The following is a 22,129-nucleotide window of genomic DNA, read 5'->3' on the forward strand; positions in this document are numbered from 1 at the left end:
CGGAAAAGGCTTTTTATACTGCATGAGCTCTGAGTTATATAAAATAAATTCAGCTTCATAATTAGATTCTCAGGGAACCACCAAGTCGGTCAAATAATGACAATTCTCTGGCAATAAGGCTTTTAAAAGCTTTCTTTGGGTCCATTTTGCCTCTTCCAGTCTGGTGGTTTTCACTGTGCTTACAGGCTATAGGTTTTTCAGGCTATGTCAAGATAGAGAAAGAGGGATGGAACTAGGACAGTCTTTCAGTTCTTACCAAGATCCAGCCATTTTTATCTTGAATAAATGCTCTCCAGATTGCTGCTCTGATTTATTTCCAGAGTTCTAAAAAAAAGTTGATTCTGACAATTTTTGCCAGTTTTCTCATCGTTTGTATAGAGGAGAGAATTTTCAGAGGACCTTACTCCATTATATTGCTCACATTTAATATTTATTATTATTCTAATTATTTTTCTTTACCAAAAAATGAAATACGTTGATATCCAGAATAAACCCTTGACTGGTATGTAGACTATATTATTTTATAGGTTCCTAATGTGAGAGTTCTTTAATATATAATGCAATAGCCCATCAATAAATTGATGATAAAAATGAGTCTGTGGAGTTACTAGATCCCTAAATATTCCTGAACTGATTAGCAATCTGTCATGTTTGTAGAGGACCCATTTACTACCCATTTATTACACTTTTCTTTCAACTCAGTTGGATCAAGCCACCACCACTAATAGAAAGGACTGAAAACAGGGCTGTGAAAGACATGAGCTTCAAATCCCCAGCCCTAGCAGCACTGAGAGGAATGGACAAGATTATACAAAAGATTCCAAAGAAAAGGGTTATGGGCTAAATGAAGGCAGTCTAAGACAGCGGCAGGATCAACATCAGTCTCCTTACTTCCACTCCAATCCCTCAGGGCAAAGAATGACAGTGGAGACAGGACTTCTTCTTCTTTTTAATAAACTTGTCCAAGGCAACAGTTTTCAAGGAATGGCATAGCCCCTACCCCTGATATATATATCAGAGAGCAATTGTCATCTGGGGGGAGAGAGGTGCCCTGCTGAATAAAAGAATAAATCCCGACACAAACTGTTAAATTTGTTAAACATTTTTTCCATATTTCAGTTTGAAAATTTATTAAAGGATGAGATTCATATATCCTCTGTATCATCCAGTATAAAGGTACCATTGAAAATAGTGACTTTTCACTAATCACATGCATTGATAGAACTTGAACAATTTTTAATATATGTACAATGTTTTAAAATTCGCAAAATATATTTACATTTGTTTTCCATGTTAGCATCATAATTATCCTGGAGTTAGGCAGTGCTTCCCACATTTTATGGGCCAATATAACTGAGACCCAGAGTATCATAAAATTATTGGAGTAGTGAGGATTCCAGCCTTTAGTTAGTTTCCTAACTATTTGTTCAGTGCATTTCCCACTGCTCATATCCTTAATCACATGAAAGAATAAAAAATTTACTGGTCACAGTATCAGTTGTACCTATTGCTTTGTGGACACATATTTTTCTAAATCTATCAAATATTTGATTCCAGTGTTTTCAGAAATGATATTTGACCTTTGGCTTAGCTTAACCAAAGTCTTTGCAACTCAGTTTATGGCTTCTTTGAAAGCCCGGTGTGATGGACCAACTTTGATGTGCGGTGTTCTCTTTCTCCAGGATGACACTTCTGACACCATGTCTGGAGACAAAAGAGGGAATGACTTCATGATGTTCCATCTTCTCTCTGTCTCACACACACACATTTTTAAAATTAAAATGAAAGAAAGAAGAAATGGTCACTTTTCTGTAGGGAAAGGGAATTGCTTGGGGAATTTGAATGATGCAGGTTTGTCTGAAAGCTTTAAAGATGAAAGGTATCACTTTTACCCATTAGCCTGTAGAATGATGAGATCCTGGGTGTACTTTGCTACTTCAAAGGGTCACTGGAATACAGCTTCCAGGAAAGACTGCTTGAAAGTTTTTTCTGTGTTTTTAGTTTAGTTTAGTTTTTGTTTGTGTGTGTGTGGTGGGGGGAGGGTGTGTGTGTGTGTGTGTGTATGTGTGTGTGTGTGTGTGAAGGAGGTATAGTTCCCTCCAGGGCCTCCTTTCAATATCCTTGCAGATTGCTACAGATTTTAGTGTTCACAAACTTTTTGATTTAACTTCTAAATCTTTCTGGGGCCCTCTTATGAATTCTAATATAGGACATGAGGTATCTTTTGTCATTCTTCAAGCCTGGATAGAATAGAGGTTAGACTAGAGTTCTCTCCACTTGCTTAAAGATCTGTATTGATCTCTATCTATCTCTATCTCTATCTCTATCTCTATCTCTCTCTATCTCTATCTCTATCTCTATCTATCTCTCTATCTCTATCTCTATCTCTATCTCTATCTCTATCATCTCTATCTCCTCAGTGATCAGAGAAGGTAAGGGTGCGTTTGGAGTTCAGATTCAGGAATCTAATCATGCTTTGCTTTAAGAGTTATCTTGCTGCCTGGCCAGTTGTCCAGAGAAGTCAAATGCATGCCATGGAGAACCGTTAGGGATGCTAATTGTAAGTTTACTTCTTTAAGACTTCCAGAGAGAGAAAGGACAACAGGCAGAGCTGTGTGTGGGGTGGCAAACTGTGTAATTATTTGCAAATCGGCCTTAAGGCAGAAAGTACCAATATTTTCTGTTAAGTCTGCTTGCCAGGGGAATACTTCTTCACTAATTGAATATTTCCCAAGGAGATTATTTTTATCTTTACGTCATTCCCAAAGTGATGATTCTGAGATTTTGCCCAATATTTTCTTTAATGTTTAAACCATTAACCATAAAGAAGTGTCACTTTGGTCTTTAATCTTATCCAACGTAGTAGAAATTATAAATTGTTTCCATTTATAGTGATTTAGGGGAGGTCAGAGTTGGGTGGATTTTCTTATTCCAGTCCCTGGTGCAGAGTTTTTCAGGAAAGCAACCATCAGTACTGCAGTTGGCCGCCATTCTAAACTCCTCTTGTCTGCTTCTGAAGCAAAGTTGGCTCTCCTCCCATAGTGCCGTGGAAGCCAGTTGGCCTGGTTAGTCTCTCAGGGGGTCAACTTTGCATTTCACAACCCTGAGAAATTCCTTTGGGTAAGCAAGCCTGGAGAATGATCTGTTTTCACTTTCTGCCTCTTACTTTGTGTTTGGAATTCAACCATCACTGTTCAGTATATAGTTTTATCCCATCCATATGTGTAATCCCATTCCTATTCCATTTTATTCCCTAGATGCTTAACAGAAACTCTGCTCTCATGCCTTTTCGTACTTCCTTACATAAATCAGCACTTGCACACACACACAGCCCAAACACAAAGCATGCACAAACATGATTATGGGGCAAATATGTCAACATTCAAGAAGTCTGTAGTCACAAGAGAAGACATTCTCGGATTCTCACATCTCAGCATAAATTAAAAACAATGATTTTTGAGAACTTGAATTGGAAAAATAGTTATTAGCCAAACTCCCAAGAGAGGCAGCAAAAAACCTCGATATAGTTTGTGTGTTTTATAAATTATATGGGATCATATCCATGGTTTTAAAGGATTTATAGTGATACAGTTTTATGGCTTCTAAATTCTAAAATACCCTCTGTTAAGCTAACTAGAATTTGAAGGATATTTTGTCAAATTCAGATATGCTTTTTATCTCATCCCTGTGGAATTCCTATGCTTTTTCACTGTTTTTCACAGGCACTAAAGATTAGGAGATAATTTTACTCCGTATTTCTTACATGTCCCATGTAAGAAAGGAAGCATAAATCTAGAAGACACGTTACCACTCTCATTTAACTAACAGTTATTAACACATGCACATTCTTAAAATGCTAGAAAAGAGAGCTATAAATTTATGTGAACATTGAAGTTGAACTTTACCTCAAGTCTGTGCTCCTGGAAAACAACCTCTATAATTTTGGTTAGGAAAACCATCTCTACAATTTTGGTTTTCACAAACCTCTTCACCCTTTTACCTTTCAGGAAATGGCTTATCACCAAGAACCACCCTCTCCCATGTGACTTAGATAAGACTCTGTAAACTTCTCATGACTCCCATAAGATTCACAGATGACTCCCTATTCACCTGTGGGGTCGATTCACAGATGACAATTAGATTCGTAGATGACACCCCCACCCTCACCCTTGTTTAGCAGGGATGAGACCAAACACAGACCTTTCTTCTTTCTCCTGAACATGCGTTAAAGGGCAAATATAGACCCTCCAGCCTTTTGCTCTTTGTCTCATGAATTATTATCTAATACTATGTCTGTCCTAAAACTAGATAGACAGGAAGATAAACATTTCCTGTTCGTCTGACCAAGACTTCATCTAATTGCAAAACAATTCCAACCTTAAATCACTCTTCATGCCTCCTAGTGACAATCAAAGGCAAAACCACCAAGCTGAGACATTTTGATCTTTGGATCTGGGGTGCTCTCCTTATTGCAGTTGCCTGAATAAAATCACTTTCCTGACTTGTTCTCTTTTCTCTTTGGCATCAGTGATGCTGAACGGAACTACAACTCTTTTTAGATAATTCCAAGCAAAACCGGGGCCAGTTGGTAAGTTCATTACCAAGCAGTGCTTGAATACTCTCTTTTTTCCTTTACTGTCTGCATTTAGCTTCAGCACTGCACACAGGCGTGGTCACAGACCTATATAAACAAATGTTTGTAACTTTGTTTGAAATCAGGAATTAACCCTCACCAAATGGTAAAAACTTCAAAGGTAGGATAAAGAGTGGGTGTTCGAAGTCTTCAAAACCCCCTGGAGTATCTATTTCTAAGGGATGAGTACTGGTAGCCTCTTTGGTTTTAGTTAATATTTCTTTTAAATAAACGAGATGATGTTTTCCTTCCTTCTCAATTTATAAGCACCAAGCAAGTTTTGTCCTCTTAAGATATCCTTTCTTGGAGACCAACCAGATGGGCCATGTCTGCTGTGAGTTATTAATACTTATTCCTGGTAATTCGGTGGGTTTAATTTTTTTTTTAATGTTTCAAATTTTCAGGCATAGAATTTAATGATTAATCACTTAGGTATACCGCCCAGTGCTCATTCCAACAAGTGCCCTCCTTAATGCCCATCTCCCGCTCGCCCCATCCCCTCACCCTCCTCCCTTCCAGCAGCCCTCAGTTTGTTTCCTAGAGCTAAGAGTGTCTTCTGGTTTGTTTCCCTGTTTTTGTCTCTATTTTCCTTCCCTTTTCCTATGTTCATCTGTGTTGTTTCTTAAATTCCTTGTATGAGTGAAATCACATATTTGTCTTTCTCTGACTGACTTATTTCACTTAACACTCTAGCTCTACCTAGAGTGTTAAGTGAAATTGTAAATGACAATTGTAAATGTATTTACAATTTAAATACATGTAAATGTAAATGTAATTGTAAATGTATTATTGTAAATGACAAGATTTTATTCTTTTTTTGGCTGAGTAATATTCCATTGTGTGTGCATGTGTGTATACACATGGAATATTACATATTGTGTGTGTATATATGTGTGTGTATATATATACACACAAACACACACACACGCCATATCTTTGTCATCAGTCTATGGACATTTGGGCTTTTTTCATAATTTGACTATTGCTGATTGTGCTGCTATAAATATTGGGGTGCCATGTGCTCTTTTAAGTCAGTATTTTGTGTTCTTTGAGTAAATACCTAGTGGTGCAATTGCTGAGTTGGAAGGTAGTTCTATTTTTAACTTTTTGAGGGAACTCAGTACTGTTTCCAGAGTGGCTGCACCAGTTTTTGCATGAGGTCACGCAGCATGTGTGTTGCGTGGCATGCAAAGGAGGGAATGAATGTGTATTTGTCACCTGGGGCTACAGGGCCAGTGCTTCTGCACAATGCCTTTTTGCTCGTCCTGAAGTTTACACACCCCTCCAATATCTGTCTTGTTGGTGGCAATCACATGGTGCCAAACTCCTGCAAATATCTCCAGCAAAACTTGTTGGAGAAGACGGGCTCCTTAGACAATACGGCACAGAGGCAATCTGCATTTTCATTAAATAAGAATATTTGGCTATTATTTTGGAGCTGCCTACCTCATGCCAAACACTACCCTAGCACATTATAGGTGACATTTTTCAGCTGCACAAACAGCTCCAAATCCAAATGAAGTCTGCCTGACTTCCAATTTCTGCTCTTTCTCCTTTACTAAGGACTGTATCAACCCTCAAAAATACATTTCTGGACCTGATACAGGAAATAAAAGATACATTGTGAAACACGCAAAACCCCTTGTAGACTACTAATAATCTTCAGAAGAGAGTTTGTGTGGGGGGGAAATAACCCTAAATTCATACTCTTATCTTAATATTCTGTTAGATAAAGTAGGGAGTTTGGCCCATGTTGGGCACATCAGCTGTTGTAACCGAAGGCCCAGGGAGTTGGCACCAAGGCTGTCTGTGCTCGTTTCTATGAGCAGCTTGTGAGAAAGCGCCTATAGCACAGACAGGAAGCAAACCAGCAGAGACTTGTGGAGAATTATCCGATTGCTTTCTCTCTATAGAAGGTTATGAAAATTTCAGCCCCAAGTCTAAGGAAGCAGAATGTATGTAGATTTTTAGAAAACATGGGTAAGATGAAGCCAAAGGGTTATTTATATAAACATGAACTCACAGCAACTTTTCTCGGATGTAGGTGTATTAGCTATTATTAGGTTTCTGACAGATAATGAAGTTTGAGACACAGGTGTTTTTTTTCCATGGTAAGGAAGCATTTCAGGGAGTGGGCTTTCTGCATCGCATGTCTTCTCTACTTGCAGCTTACCTTACGCTGAACCTGATCGGGGAGTGGTGAGAAGCATGTGAATTGCCAGATGAAATCTTGCTGTAGTCTGAAAAGGGATGGAGAGAGAACATGAATCCACCACCTCTGTTTCTGAGCATGCTGTGAAGGCATTTCCTTGGATCTTACCGGAGCCCCAGATTCTCCGTGATTGCTTGATCAGTGAATTGTCAAAGCAAACCTCCACCTACCCGTCCTCCAATTTTAGATCCAATAAAATGATTTTAAAAAGAATAGAGTCGTGTGGGGAACTGATCTGAGAAAAATCTATCTACCAATTTTTGGGAAAAGACGTAAGGGCTAAAAAGGCAAACATAGATGAAGGATCAAACACTAGGTAAGAGCATTAATGGTAACTTTGAGCACCAAGAGTCAAGTCCCATGTTGGTGCCCTAAAATATAGGCAGTTTGAATTCAATGAAAAAAAAAAAGAAAAAAAAAACAATTAGGGAACATCCCTCATGGCACTCAGATCCTTCAACACAGAGTTTCTAGCTCATTCTCCACTTCTTAATGCCATAGGATGGCTCCACGCCTTCTTAGCAATGGCAGGTGTGTAAACTGCCCCTTGACTTGTGATTCCTGCTGCTTACGTGTCTACCCCAGTGCAGCGAGGCCATCCAGACGCTCCCCTCGCTCTTTCTGTTTTAGAACAAGTCTCAGTGCTTGTGCCCCTCTGGCTTTGAGCTCAGCACAGGTTCTGCCAAAGAAACCTTCCCGAGAATCCTCCCTCCATCTACAACCGTGGTGCCGTCTACCCAGTTCTTAGTTAACCTATTTTGAAATTTTGGCATTGTCTTCTGGCAACTCCCACGGGAATTTCACATCCATGTTATCGTAGTGCCTCACTCAAAACTTTGAATTTCACATCCTGCTCTTCAGCGTTTCCTAATTTGTGAGAGCGCAGTTAGGTGATGTTTTCAATACCTGAACTCCGAGCAGCGTCACAATCACCTTTTCTTTGACTAGGATTAATATTTGGAACTGGGATGCTTTACACTTTGTGGTTTTTGCTCTGTGGAACTTATGAATCATAGCGTTTGTTTAATTTATGATATTGGGATATAATGCTCAAATCCTTGGAGTCAAGATGTTGTGAAGGGGTGGATCCACCCGGGAAATTTTCTAGTACATTTTGGGTGCGTCTTATGTGTAAGACATAAAGGGTTCGCAAGAACTAAATAAGATTGCTTGTTGAGCCCTAGGAAGAAAACCAGGTTTCTCTTTTTTAAAAGGCCACCACAATTTACTATGAAATGTGACTGTAATAATAGTAGTGGACTAAACCAAGAGAGAATAAAAAAAATATGCATCCATGGGAAGGTTAACCTCATTAATCCTTTTAAAAATTGTTTGTGAAATGTTTTGAGATACCAGGTTGTCTGCACACACAGGATCCTAGTGAATATAATGAAGAATATTATGATTCTGCAGGCTGCACTGGGTTCTGTAGTAACTACAGTTATCCAGGGAATACACCGCTCATAAAAGAGCAACCGAATGCTCCCAGGAGTGTTAAGTCCTCCTGGCCTGTGAGGATAATAAATAGATTGGAGATATTTGGATCGAAGAAGAGATGTTCTAGGTAATCATCCCCAAAAGGTGTGTGTGTTTTGTGGTGCAAAACAGCACTTCTCATTTTCTGAGAGACTACTTAATTTACACATTTTGTTTGTTTGCTTATTGTCAGTTTCTCCCACTAGAATGAGTTCCATGAAGGTAACGAGGTTCTGTTTTGTTTTCTCTTGGACCTTCCGTGCCTGGCACCTGGTTCGTGAAAGGTTTATCTAGAAGAAGATAGAGACTGGGTCAATGAGCTAAGAGAAGGGTAAAAGTGGGAGGAGGCAGATTTTTTGGCTCAACACACGGGATTTTGTAATTATGGACACTATCTGCATGCTGGGCCAGGAAGAGGTGCCTTCTCTAGAGCTCCAGCTGGATCCTGATGACTGTTGGGCTGGGACATGTTTGGGGATGGCACAGTGGGGGTGGTTGGCCACCAAGTTCATTTCCAGCCTTGTGGTCCTGAAGATGGGCCTTTGCCAAAGGCTTGACGATGGAGGGAACCCAAGATGACGACATTGTGTCCTGAATGATGGTAACTAATTGAACTTGGGGTATGAAAGGTAAGGGGTAGGGATGGCGTTGATCCTCTCGGCTTCTGTACTTTGAGGACGCTGAAAGGAAAGACTGACTTTCAAACAGAAACCCTGCCTGTGGGCAAACTTGAAGCGATGGTTATAAATCTTGAGTTTAATGTGTTAGTGGGTCACACAGGAGACATCCAGAGGGTGATTATGTTCAGGTAGATATGGAGTTCAGGAGAGCCTGAGGTATGTATGCCTATTTTTTTAAGAAAAATCCACACCCCTCTCTCCAGGAGGGTATCTGAAAAATGATGCTTAAAAGATGCCTTAGGTGAGTAGATCACTTAGCTCTATAATTTCATATAATTATGTGGAATGTAAGTGTCATAGTTTCACTTCACACATAAGAAGATAGAAACCCAGGGATCCCTGGGTGGTGCAGCGGTTTGGCGCCTGCCTTTGGCCCAGGGCGGGATCCTGGAGACCCGGGATCGAATCCCACATCGGGCTCCCGGTGCATGGAGCCTGCTTCTCCCTCTGACTGTGTCTCTGCCTCTCTCTCTCTGTGACTATCATAAATAAATTAAAATAAAAAAAAGATAGAAGCCCAGAGTGACTTTTTTTGCTTCTTCTGGCCAGAGGTCTAACTTGAATCCCTGTCTTCGGAGTCTGAGTGTGAAGCTAGGTCTCCAGTGTTCTGCTTCAGGGAACGGAGAGTCAACAGAATGAGACTCCTGATGGGACGGATTAGCTGGTTACTCACTGGCAGTGAGAGTGTCCAGCACTTGTCCTTGCCTCAGCTGTGGACACACCCCTCCCCATTCCAGTTCCAGGGCTCACCACCTGCTACCGGGAAGCCTCACAATAAAGCTGCGAGTCCACGATGGCTGCAGACTTCCTTGGATGGGCTGGTACGACGTGCTCCCCAGGACAAGGCTATCTCAGCGCTGGGCTCTTCTCCCCCTCCTCTAGTGAGGATGTTCACTGTGAGAGCAGCTAAATGGGTAGTCAGGTGCAATGGCTTGGGATCTGGGAGAAAATGAGCTCGCCAGGGAGCCATGAATAAGTTGTTAGAGCTAAGTGGAAAGGAGAAGTGGAGGGAATTTGGAGAGGCAGCTGAAGAAGGCAGTGGGGAGCACTGAGGCAACATGGGGTAGATTCACTGAGAACACCGTTTCAGGAGAGCATCTGTCCAGCAGCAGCATTAGAGCATCTCTTTGTACCCTGGAATGACTTCAGTGGGCAACGAAGGAAGAGGTTGCTGGGGGAGCCAACGAACTAGGAGTGTTTTCTGGAAAAGTAATCTCCTGTCTCATGGCTCTGACGTCCGCACCTGCTATACTTTCACAACGTTTTGTGTGAAAGCTAAGTTTTATTTGCTCTACAGAAAAGGCTGGGCAGTAACTTCCCAGCACCTACAGAAGATAGAGACTGGGTCAATTTTTACTTAACAGGCCTGTGCCTTGCAATGGAAAGCCAGAGGGTTGTGGCATCCTTTTTTTCTTTCTTTCTTTTTTTTCCCCCCTCTTGCCATTTTTGGAACCATAATTCAGCACTACCGGATTAGGCATGTTCTCTCAAACTAAAAATCAAAAGCTCTCCTATGGGGAAAGTCTCAATGTTATACTTGAAAGAGGTGACAGCCGCATTACTGCCATCAAAAATAATTTATTAACTGTGTCTGTGTAAAATACTCTGGTAGGCACCAAATCCCAGGGGCTTCCCGTTTCAACGCATCCTCTGCTCCCTGCAGTCTTCCCCGCATACTGTTGGGCTCTCCACCTGCGAATAAAATGGATACCTTGAAAACTTCGTCCCCGTGGAGGCTCTGAGGGTACAAGGGGACGCTGGCTCCTGCATGGGCGCCAGTCTTGCGGTGCTGGGGAGGTGTCCCAGGAGGCGGGCATCCTCAGCTTCTCATTCTCAGAGCTTGTAAATAAAAACATCTTTCCAGCTTCCACCGTAGACCAGGAAATCTGGGGGGGGGGGGGGTTGAGAGTTGACAAGCAAGGTTTTGCATCATCAGCATAAAGCAGGCCGCTGCTGGCTCGCTCTCAGCCTTTCCCCGGCTCCTTCGCCCAGTCCCCCGAGCCCCCAGGCAGGTCCGTCCCCCCGCTGCACCTGACATACAGGTACGCCGGCGCCTCTGCACCCCAGGTAAGAAACCAGCAACGCAATATGGGATCCCTACCCAGATCCTTCCAGATTCTACCTCTGACCATCGGTCGCCCCGTGTGAACAAGTGCACCTGTGCTTTCATCTACATTTAGGGACGAGCCTTTTTTTTTTTTTTTTTTTTTTTTTTTTTTTTAAGGTAAGTTATCCTCCATCTGCCAGGTGTCAGTGCACGAAGGTCCTGTGCTCCACCGGCAGCTCCCTGGGGGCCCCCGCCCGCAGCGCGGCTCTGACCCCGCGGGGTCCTGGGCTGCCGCTCGTGGGCTGGCCCGGAGCAGCCTCCATCAGGGGCGGGGGGGAGGCGCCGCTCCGCCCGCAGCCCAGCCCGTCGGCGGCGGCGGCCCCGCGCACGGCGCACCCTCCCGGCGGCCGCAGCTCGCCCGGAGCCACCTGCCGCCCGAGCTCCGCGGCGCCCCCGGCCCCGACGCGGCGCCCCGCCGCCCCCCCCACGCGTGACCCGGCGGCCATCGCCAACCTCCGGCTCCCGGGCTCGCGGACTTGGGGTCCCCGGCGGCGGCGGCGGCGGCGGCGGCAGAGGAGGCGAGCCCGGCCGCTCGCCCTCCGCGCTGCGCTCGGATTGGTCTCTCCCGGGGAGCGCCGGCCGAGGGTTGGCTGCGGGCCGGCTAAGAACAGGTGCGCCGAGCCGCCGCCGCGGGACCCCTGTGTCGGAATGCGGCTCCCCGGCGCCCGGCGCGGCCCCTGATCCGGGGCGAGGCCCGGCGGGAGGGCGGGAGGGCGCCCCGAGGATGCCGGCGCGGCTGGAGCGCATGCAGGCGGCGGGCGGCGGCGGGAGCAGCGGGAGCAGCGGCAGCGGGAGCGGCAGCGGCAGCAGCTTCAGCAGCAGCAGCAGCGGCAGCAGCTTCAGCAGCAGCATCAGCTTCGGCAGCGGCGGCGGCAGCAGCAGCAGCGGCGGCGGCGGCGGCGGGCGCGGGGCCCCGGCGCGCAGGAGGCCGCTCGGAGGGCTGCACACGCGCCCCGCCGCTCCCTGACCGGCCCCGCGTCCGCGCTCCCCGCCGCCCCCTCCCCTCCCCTCCCCTCCCCGGCCCGCGTCCCCTCCCCCGCCCCTCGCCTCCCCGCCCGCCGCCCGCCTCTCGGGGGGAGGGGCGTGGGGGCAGGGAGCCGATTTGCATGCGGCCGCCGCGGCCGCTGCCTGCGCCCGAGCCCGAGCCCGAGCCCGCCGCCGCCGCCGCCGCCGCCGCCGGAGCCCGGCCCGCGCGGCCCCATGCCTGTGGCGCGGCCCTCGGGGGGGCGGAGGTGAAGACCGGCTCCTAGGATGAGTGAGGGCGCGGCCGCTGCCTCGCCACCGGGAGCCGCTCCGGCAGCCGCCGCCTCGGCCGAGGAGGGCACCGCGGCGGCTGCGGCGGCGGCGGCGGCGGGCGGGGGCCCGGACGGCGGCGGCGAAGGGGCGGCCGAGCCCCCCCGGGAGCTGCGCTGCAGCGACTGCATCGTGTGGAACCGGCAGCAGACGTGGCTGTGCGTGGTGCCCCTGTTCATCGGCTTCGTCGGCCTGGGGCTCAGCCTCATGCTGCTCAAATGGATCGTGGTGGGCTCCGTCAAGGAGTACGTGCCCACCGACCTGGTGGACTCCAAGGGGATGGGCCAGGACCCCTTCTTCCTCTCCAAGCCCAGCTCCTTCCCCAAGGCCATGGAGACCACCACCACCACCACGGCCACCGCGTCCCCCGCCACCCCCTCCGCCGGCGGCGCCGCCTCCTCCAGGACGCCCAACCGGATTAGCACGCGCCTGACGACCATCACGCGGGCGCCCACTCGCTTCCCCGGGCACCGGGTGCCCATCCGGGCCAGCCCGCGCTCCACCACGGCGCGGGGCACGGCGGCGCCCCCGACGGCCCTGCCCACCACGGCCGCGGTCTTCAGTGGCAGCGCGCCGGGCTCCCGCCCCCCGGGCCCGGGGGCGCCCAGCACGCAGGCCGTGCCCTCCTGGCCCACTGCGGCACACGCTACCTCCTCCTACCTCCACGATTCGACTCCGTCCTGGACCCTGTCCCCCTTCCAGGAGGCTGCCTCCACCTCCGCCGCCGCCGCCGCCGCCTCCTCGCCTTCCTCCTCCCCGACCACCACCACGCCGGAAACTAGCACCAGCCCCCGACTCCGTAAGTACCGCCCGGGCCCCGAGGGCCGGTGCCCCGGAGCGGCCGTGCGCCCCCGCCCCCCCCCCCCGCGACCTCCCCGACCCCCCAGCCGCCTGCAGCGCTCGGCCCGGCCCGCGGTGGGCGCCCCGCCCCGGCCCGACGCCCTCCGAAGGGTTAACCCGGCGCCAGGTGCGCTCGCTGCAGCCCTGCGGGCGAGCTCGGGATGCGGGTCCTGGGAGCCCCGGGCGGGGGGCAAGGGGGCAGGGGGGGCCTCCCCGAAGCACCGGGGCCTCTCGCCGCCGCTGGGAAGCGGGGGAAGAAAAGCACAGCAAACTGACCGACGATAAGCCGCGGAGGGAAGTTGTGTCCCCGCGGGGGTGCGGGGCCGAGGCCCCCCGCAGGTGATGGAACGGACTGCAAGGACTACGGAGCCCCGACCCGGGCCGGGAGCTGCAAGGGTTAATTGGAAGCCAGTGGGGGAGGTGGGAAGGGAGGTGGTCCTGGGCGAGGGCTGAGCCCACCCCCCCGGCACCCCCCCCAGCCCGCCCCAGGCCCTTCCGGGGTGCAGAGGTTGGTCCCCTGGCCTCAGCGAGTTCAGCAGGGTGGGGGGGGGGCGGGATGGGAAGGGAGCCCCGCCGAGCTACCGCCTCTGGGGTCCTGATGGAGGAGCAGCTTTTTCAGCCCTGTCAGGCGTTTGCTTTTGTTCCTTTCCCGAAGGTGGGGGGTGAACCCCCTGTCCCCTCCCTCTGCACCTGAGCCGGAGGAGAGGAATTGCACGCCGAGTTCTCTGCACCTGGGGAGGGGGGTGGGGGGGACGTCCAGCCCCTTGCAAACAGGTCACTCTGCGCACGGAGCGTCTCCAGCCTCGGCGGCGCGGTTGCTGCCAGGAGGGGGCCGGCTGACCCCCCCCACAGGGGCCGCTTCCCCTGTATTAGTGGAAGTGGTGGATATTTCCCCTGTATCTTTACAAATGTTCTATGAGACTAATTGATTGACCTCCCCCCACCCCGCACCCCCCACCTTGCTCTTATTCTTAGGAAGTGTTAGCGAGCTTCTGCGTCTGACTATTGATCAGGATATGGGAAACACTTTGCAACCTGTGAAGGTTATTTAGGACAAACCCCAAGCCTGCCAGGGCAAGTTCCCAGCGAGCCTGCCCTCCCAGAACTGTCTGGTTGTGCCGTCCTTAACGTTGCGTTTCTGTTCCGAGCGATCACATCTGGAGAGGAAGGGGAGAGGACTCATCATTCACTCTTCCGTAGGAACACCTGGGTTGGATTCAAGTCCTCTGGCAGTTTTTTTCATTTCTCTGACCTGGGGTCTCACCCTGGGTGTTATTTAACCCTTACAACTTTTTTTTTTTTTTTTTCATTTAAAGGATTTAGTGCATTTGTGTGTAAAAATCCAAGAGAGAAATTTCTGAACGCCCTTACTCTGTTTGGGGAAGAAAATAGGCTGAAGATAAATTGGGAGTCAGGGAGAAGAGGGGAAGGAGGGAAGCTGCCACAAACCAGAATGGCAGGCAGACCGGTAACTTGCTGCTTCCCTCTCCTTTGGCTGAAGCAGTCATTTTTGAGAGCACATTTTCTCAGGACGTGTTTGGAGGCTTAGATCTCAGCAGACCTGGCTGGAGTTTTGTGGAGGATAAAGGATGTGCAAGTGTCTGCATGGACATAGTCAGTGGTTTGAACACGCATATGTATCTATCCCGGAGACCTGAGATTTTTATCTTTTGACGCAATTGATACGAATAATCGAGTGTGGGTGTCCTTCTTCACTGTATGTGTGTGTGTGTCTATATGTGTGTGGGGGTCTTTACATGGGGGGGGGATATTTCATGTTCTTTCTCAAATGATTTCCTTGCGTTCCGGAGGTCTTTAAAGAAAAGCCCAAGGTAATTATTTCTGCCTCTCCATGCTCCTTTTCTACATACTGTAGAAGGGAATGGCAGCCTGTTTAATAAGTAATGATTATTGACAGGGCTCTCAGCCCCAAGGAAAAGGGGCGATGGGGGGGGGGGAGAATCTGCAAATGGTGTCAATGTTCACTTAGACATATAAGCAGCATTTGTTTTATGTGTATCTGAGGTCCAGCTCTTGCTCGTTTTTTTAAACCTGCAACAAGGAGTTGAATTAAAGGATAAAACACGAGTATGCAAATCCAATAGAAACTGACCTGGTTTGCATATATCAACAAGGGGAATTTTAATGAGAGGAAGATTAGGTGGTTTCCATAAAAGACAAATTTAAATAGATAGGTTTATATGGTAATTTAAAGAAAAGAATAGTTTAATTATTATTTTTTGTCCAAGATCACAGGATGATTAACAAAAGGATGGAAGGATTTCATTTGAGGGATTGTTAGCACTGCTACTGTGGACTGAAGAATGGCCTGAATATCTGGCATTTTATTTTTCACTTGTTTTGATTATGTTACTAAAGTTCCCAGGAGAGAAATTCCCCTTTTTCCTAGTTCCTACCTTCAGACTTCAATAGATTTTTTTTTTGTTTTCTCTTTCCTTTCTTCCTTCCTTCCTTCTTTCTTCTTCTTTTTTAAATGAGAGTCATGAATTATGTTGTAGCACCTGAGGACAGCTGAGGATGAGGCTGTGATTTTTCAAGACAAAGTCACAAATTCCGTAGTGGCCAAGATCTTTGCTCTTGAACTGAACATCTCAGGGCTTACCGAATGAATGTCTTTGTGTTTGTCTTAGGTCAGTCAGAAGGATCTGCTCTGTAAAGGCAGCACAGCTCTTTGGGGGAAGAGAGTCTGCTTCCCTCTTACAAACACACTTGCTGATGGGTAGTAGGCAAAACACAAGCTATTTTTGTTATGGGGAAGGCTGCGTTTAGAAGACTCTAATTTTCTGTAGGGTCGAAGACAAAGATTGGATTTAAAAGGCAAAAGGAAGGGAAGGGCCTGAAGCCCACTATTCTCTTGTCCTCTTCCAACCTTTGGACCATGAGCTGGACCAAACCTTTCTTCCACGTTACCGGGATCTCCTGTGTTCCCAGTTAGTTGGCCAAGACTTGCTTTAGCTTCAGGTGTTTTAGAAACAAATTATGTTGAACATACAGCCACCAGATCATTTCACCAAAAACCTCCTCGAAGTGTTTGGCCTCCGAGAGTGTAGAGTAGTTCACAAATTTTTCAAGACGAAGGGAGATTTACTATAGACAGTAGAGGAAGAGTGGTTTTGACCGGTTTACAAACAGCCTTCTACAGCACAGTGAATTGTGTTTTCAGACTTGGAACTTATATGTAGAGTGTTGTCCGTGGTGCCAGTCTGGATTGTTACTTGACTCAGCTGGAAGCACTGTTTTACAGTTCAGAGTTCAGAGTCAGTCATTGGCTAAATTCAGATATACTGGAGACAAGGAACCACTTTTAATTGGTTAGTTTTAGGGTCTTATTTGGAAGATATGTGGTTAATTACCATAAGTAAGATCACAAATCTCAAATAGTGCATTTAGTGAAGAGATACATGTGGCTTGTATCATTGATATATAAACATGGTGGGGGGGATGATTTTATTATAAGTAAGTGTATTTAAATAAAACTTGACCTGGTCCTGCCTATCAGGATTTTGAAGACTGCCATTGATAACACTGAGTATCTTTTCTTTTCTTTTAAATTTTATTTTATTAAAATTAAATTAATTAACATACAGCATATTAGTTTTGGTGGTAGAGGTGAGTGATTCATCAGTGGCCTATAACACCCAGTGCCCATCACATCACGTGCCCTCCTTAATGCCCATCCCCCAGTTACCCCATCCCCGCACCCCACACCGAGTATTTTTCTGTGTTCTGTCTTTCAAGAAGAGTATTATTCTTAGTTATTTTATAGTGGCCTTATGTGTAATTTGCTTAAATAAAATTACTTCCATACATTACCTTCTGTTTACATGAATCAAAGCCTTCAGAGGAGTTCCAGCCTAGCAGGTACCAATCCCACCAAAGCGAGAAGATTCAGAACCCAAGGTCAATATTTCTTATGAAATTCAATCGAGAGCGTTTTTTTTTTTTTTTTTTTTTTTTTTTTTTTATGAGCGCATGCTACAACCTGAGTATGTTTTGATTTCCTTGGCCTTCACACAGGAATATGAGACTTTTCTAGTTTAATCAGTTATACAGTGTGTTTTGCTCTATAGACATACGTAGTAGTTCATCATCTTCACACACCGAAAAACAAGGGGCAGGAAAGGTGTGGTGCATGAAGACTGCGTTGAGCCTTCCTCCTCAATTCTCCATGACTGGGGTAAGAGATTGGCAATAGAGTTGCTAATTAAGATGACCTTTTGCAGGGCTGGTTTGTGAATCCAGATTTGTGCTGTGTTTCCTGGATAGCCTTTTTTAACACAGTGTTGATCCACAAACTAGTCAGAGAGGGGAAAAGAAAAACCCAACAAACAGACAGGAGAAGCTGGTTTGTAGCAACTGCTGTCTGTTACTTTTCTAAATCCAGATTGGGCCATGAGCGAGAGTGCTGGTACGGTGTGAATCAGTGCCATCTCGGGAGGTCTGGTGTGCAGAGGAACAAGATCTCTCTTCTCTTGGGCATGCGTCCCCAGTCCTTCCTCCTCCCCACAGCACAATGAGAAGAAGGCAAAATTTCGATTTGCTTCTTTTGTAGAAATTCTTTGCTCATAACCTCTCCTATCCGGTGCCAGGCATATCTCGATACTCTATCTGGGATGTTGAAAATGGAACATGAAAGTTGGCCCTGAAATCTATAAGAGCAAGGGAAGAGCCATAAATCTAAGTCTGTAAAAGGCATTTGAATTACTTGTGAATAGAACTGAAATTCATTTTTTCCCCCTTTGAATCTGTTTTTATCCTTAGACTTTTGTGTTGGGTGAGGCCGAGCTGTACTCGGTTGACAAATACCACTGAGACATTTTGAGATCCTAGACGGTTTTTCTTGTCTACATCCAGAAAAGTGTTTCCTCCAGAGTCATACACATATTGAAAGGGGTGAGGGGAATAGACTGAGTTTAAACTTTGTAATCTCAGGATAAAAACGTACCTAAAAAGATGTTTTCCATTTATGCAATTATTAATGAAAATCTTAGGCTAGATCCTTAGCTTGGTTTTCCATCTTTACCACTGTTTCATTGGGACTTCTTGTATTCCAGTTGAATAATGACTCTTTTGAAGATTCCTTACAGACTTTTGATTTTTTTATAGCCCTTTATTTCTTAGTGTATAACATAAGCAGTGGTCTTCCACATTTTTCCTAGATATGCTTTGCATCTCCGTGTCATTTCAAGTTGTTATAAAAGTCAACCCTTTTGGTAAGATGATGTTAGACTAAGGTGATGTAGAAAGTTGAGAAGAAAAATTCTGCTCATTTGTGCAATTGAATTACTAAACTGTCTTGGTGCTTTATTTTTTAAATTAAAAAAATTAAGGATTCCAAAAACTTGGCCAAAGCCTAATGGCCATGTATTGTCCCACATAGATAGGTATACAAATCATTCAAATTTTGACAGCATCTATTGTGGGACTCTGCAAAACAGTAGTACGATTGAACATAAGCCATTACAGCTTTTCATATAGTTGTGTTGTCTTCATAATACATGCCGTGTTTCAGTGTTTTAATTCATTTTAATGAATATTTATTAAACATCAATTTGGGACATTGCAATGCTGGTAGTTAATTGGTTAATTTAAGGAGTCTATAAAAGTAATAATTGAAAAAGCAGACAATTAAAATAAAGCTTTCTCCCATATCTTGAGATAGGGCCAAGGCTTTTTCTTGAGTATGTGTCTATCAGTTTGAGCTTAACACGTTTTTCTTTTCCTTCCTTTTCTTTTTTTCGTAAGCCATACCTCTAATTACCACTTTCTTCTTTAAAGACACCGATGAAGGAATCTGAACCATACTCTTTATAGAAACTGTATAGTATGTCCCCTGCCCGGGTATGTTTTACAGTTTTCTTGCCTATATAATTCAAAGTAATTTTATTCTTTTATTCTTTTTTTTTTTTTTTTGTCTTTTTGTAAACAACTCACCGTTTGGAGTTTCCCCAAAGCATTCAACTATGTTTTAATAGAAACTACAATTATCTTTCATTTCCACAATCACATATCAGTGCCTTACATCAAATTTAACTAAATTACATAATTACAGTAAGAGGAACTGGCATAAATAGGTTTGTTACCCTGGCTCAGTGGTGGTAAGGACACAACTCAAAAGTTGGTCACAGAGGTGTGGGAGCTTCTTTGAGCTTGGCCTGGTGTCCGTGACCTTGTCATCATCTCGGGGGCCTGCCAGCGTTAATCACACTGGAGGGGTGGTGACAGTCAGCTGGCTGAGTGGGGCTAGGTTAAGAAAGTGACTCCTTCAGCAGTCAATCATGACTACTTTTAGGGATTTTTGTGGGAGGGTGACAAAGATTTGCCTTAAAAAAAAAAAAAACAAAAAACAAAATACCAGACCCAAGACCTGTAGCCTTAAATCCTGTGATAACTGTGCAACCTCAAAGAACCGCTTTAATCTCTCTGAACTTTAAGATCCTCCTCTGGGATAATGAGGGTCATAATAATGACCTGCCTCATATAACCCTTACAAAAAAGCTTGTAAGCTGCAAGACACTCTACTGTTTTTATGTCAAGAGAAATGGGATAGTGGATAGACTAGGTATTTTCCTCCAAGAACACATCAGGCTGTTGAATTCTGGTGAAATATTGGAGCCGGTTTGCTACCTAGCTTGAGGGATCCTTTATCACAATGAGAGATTATTGTTCTCGTTTGCCCTTGGATCTTTCCCATACTCCTCTCCGATGCTCTGGCACACACGATAGGCTATGGGGTGGAAATCTACCTCAAATCACCTTGGAAATTTAGTCTACTACACAAACTGGAGCCCAGCATTTCTCATCCTTTGCTTGGTACACATTTTTTAAAGCTTATTTTGGACACAGCATTTATCAAGGAGAGGAACTGAGGTTTGGGGGAAAACAAGTGAGATTGTTGAATGATCTAGAAACTTGAAATCTACAGAAATCTTCAGATTCATGATGAAAGACAAAAAATATCCTAGGACTCACTTTCCATTCCCATACTGTCTTATTCATTGAATTTTTGGAGTTTGGGGAGAACTTTAGTAAAAATAGGCAATCTCTTTCCGTTGCATTCTCTTTATTTAGAAGTTACTGTGATTTAGGTCCCAGAGGATTGCTAGGTTGCTTGTATCTATCAAACGGCTCTTTTTAGATGGCTACCTTTGTACTTTGGGGATCTTTACTATTATTAGCATTTTGAAAACATCTTGGCCAGTGCTTGTTGGAAACTTAATCTTCATTTATATTTCAAAGTATTACTTTTTGGTTATAAGCCTTTAATTTTTAAGGCAGCTTGGTGGTTTTACCTAAATCATAGATTGCCATTCCCAGGCATAAAGAGAGATGAGTCAGAAACAAGCATGCAAACTGAATTGAGAATTAAATTTAGTAATAGAAGTTTAGCAGCTTCCAATGATAAGATTTTTCTCTTTTAGCCCTTTTCTGAGAAGTGATAGTGTGTATCTGGGCTGTAGTGTAGGCTAGAAGAGCATTAGGGAAAAAAAAAGATCATCTGGATCTATGCAACTATCTTAGCATGAGTACATTACAGCCAGGGTTATGAAAATAGAATTATTATGCTAAATATTTGGTAACAATTCCTGAACGTAGAGCCTGCCTTTTAAGATAACCTTCCCGTGACGACATGGGATCCTAGTCATGATCGTCTTGTGAATTGCCAGGGAGTTAGAACTTTACTAAGAGAAAAATCACACTCTCATCATCATTTTAGGATCAGACTCTATTGATTTCTATGCCACGAATTTTACTTTTAGAAATGTAGAAGAATTCTTCACAGGATCTCAGTCTTGGAATGGGCTTGCGAATTTAGGTGATAACAGTGAGAGCTGTCATTGTGGGGCTTTACTGGGTGCCAGGAGGCCAGCACTTTATGTATTCATTTATTGCCATGTTTATTGTCTTACTGATTGGTTGAAACAAGGCCTCAAAGACAGTCATCTAGGCCAGTAGCCTAGGTATGATTATCTCAGGCATGCAGGTGATTGAGCTTGGCTTAGAGTGGTTCTATAATTTGCCAAGGACACGCTAAGTGGCTTGGTGTGAAGGACCAGGAAGGTTGGAAGATCATTTTATAGGTAATCGCTCCCCATCCCAGATCCGAATCCATTGATAAGAGTGTGGCCATACCTGTACATGTGGCCTCTTTCAAGCCCTGAGCTCAGGAATAGTGGCATTTGGCATCACAAATGCCATAAATGGCACATCTGTCCTGTACTTGTTGTATTTTTTTTTTCCTGTGGTACAGGGAGCTTTTTAAACCAGAGAAATTGTCCTGGTTTTCAGTCCAAGGAGAAATTTAGGTGATGTTTCAACAAAAGATAAAGAGTGTGTTCTTTAAACTTGTATTCCTTGATCTTCTGTTTTCTCCTGTGGCTGCTTATAGGTGATTCAGTAGACCGGTGACAGGGAACAGTTACGGACTTTATTTCTCTGCTTCCTAAAATCCAGCCAGAATTGTCTTCTCTGCCCCTTCCAAACTTGCTTTTGATTACAGGAGTTACTGCATCATATGCTAAGACTGGTCAATGGAAATATATGAGGGAACATTTGGATTCATAGCTTTGGAGTATCCCCCAGGCACAAAAATACCAACCCGACCAAATAAATGTTGGGTGTTGTATACCCATATGCAGTGTCTCCTGCAGAGCATCTGAATTCCCTCTTGGAAACACACTACAAGGTACCCGGCAGTCTAAGACCAGTCACACTGGTGGGACTCTGATGTCTGCCAGTAATACCCCACACTGGACTGGACAGGACCTAGTCATTGCTTAATCCCTTGACATGGCTTTCTAGCAAGGGTGTCTAAGAAGAGAAAAAAACCCCAAAACATCCCGTTGGTTAAAGTGAAGGATTGGGAT

At 45.5% G+C, this 22,129-nt stretch overlaps 2 protein-coding genes across 9 annotated transcripts in view; one reads left to right on the forward strand and one right to left on the reverse strand.

The window, feature by feature from the left end:
• Nucleotides 1–1,086: 1,086 nt before the first annotated feature.
• On the reverse strand, nucleotides 1,087–12,109 carry LOC144312471 (uncharacterized). Its single transcript, XM_077895223.1, has 4 exons — nucleotides 11,562–12,109; nucleotides 10,713–10,887; nucleotides 6,807–6,873; nucleotides 1,087–1,749 (listed from the first exon to the last, which is right to left on the reverse strand). Exons 1-4 carry the CDS (start codon nucleotides 11,958–11,960, stop codon nucleotides 1,593–1,595), a joined length of 798 nt encoding a protein of 265 aa, XP_077751349.1. The 5' UTR covers nucleotides 11,961–12,109; the 3' UTR covers nucleotides 1,087–1,592.
• A 176-nt stretch (nucleotides 12,110–12,285) lies between these two features.
• The window catches only part of NRG3 (neuregulin 3), a 1,055,421-nt gene continuing 1,045,577 nt past the window's right edge, over nucleotides 12,286–22,129 (forward strand). For 2 of the 8 annotated variants that reach the window (XM_077895215.1, XM_077895217.1), the window contains exon 1: nucleotides 12,287–13,200. In XM_077895215.1, coding sequence (XP_077751341.1) covers nucleotides 12,360–13,200 — 841 coding nt within the window. In that variant the 5' untranslated portion in view covers nucleotides 12,287–12,359. Of the gene's footprint in view, nucleotides 13,201–22,129 lie in introns of all 8 variants that reach the window. The other 6 variants (XM_077895219.1, XM_077895221.1, XM_077895220.1 and 3 more) reach the window with 4 other exon arrangements.

Source organism: Canis aureus, chromosome 4 (assembly GCF_053574225.1).
Source record: "Canis aureus isolate CA01 chromosome 4, VMU_Caureus_v.1.0, whole genome shotgun sequence".
Classification (NCBI taxonomy): domain Eukaryota; kingdom Metazoa; phylum Chordata; class Mammalia; order Carnivora; family Canidae; genus Canis; species Canis aureus.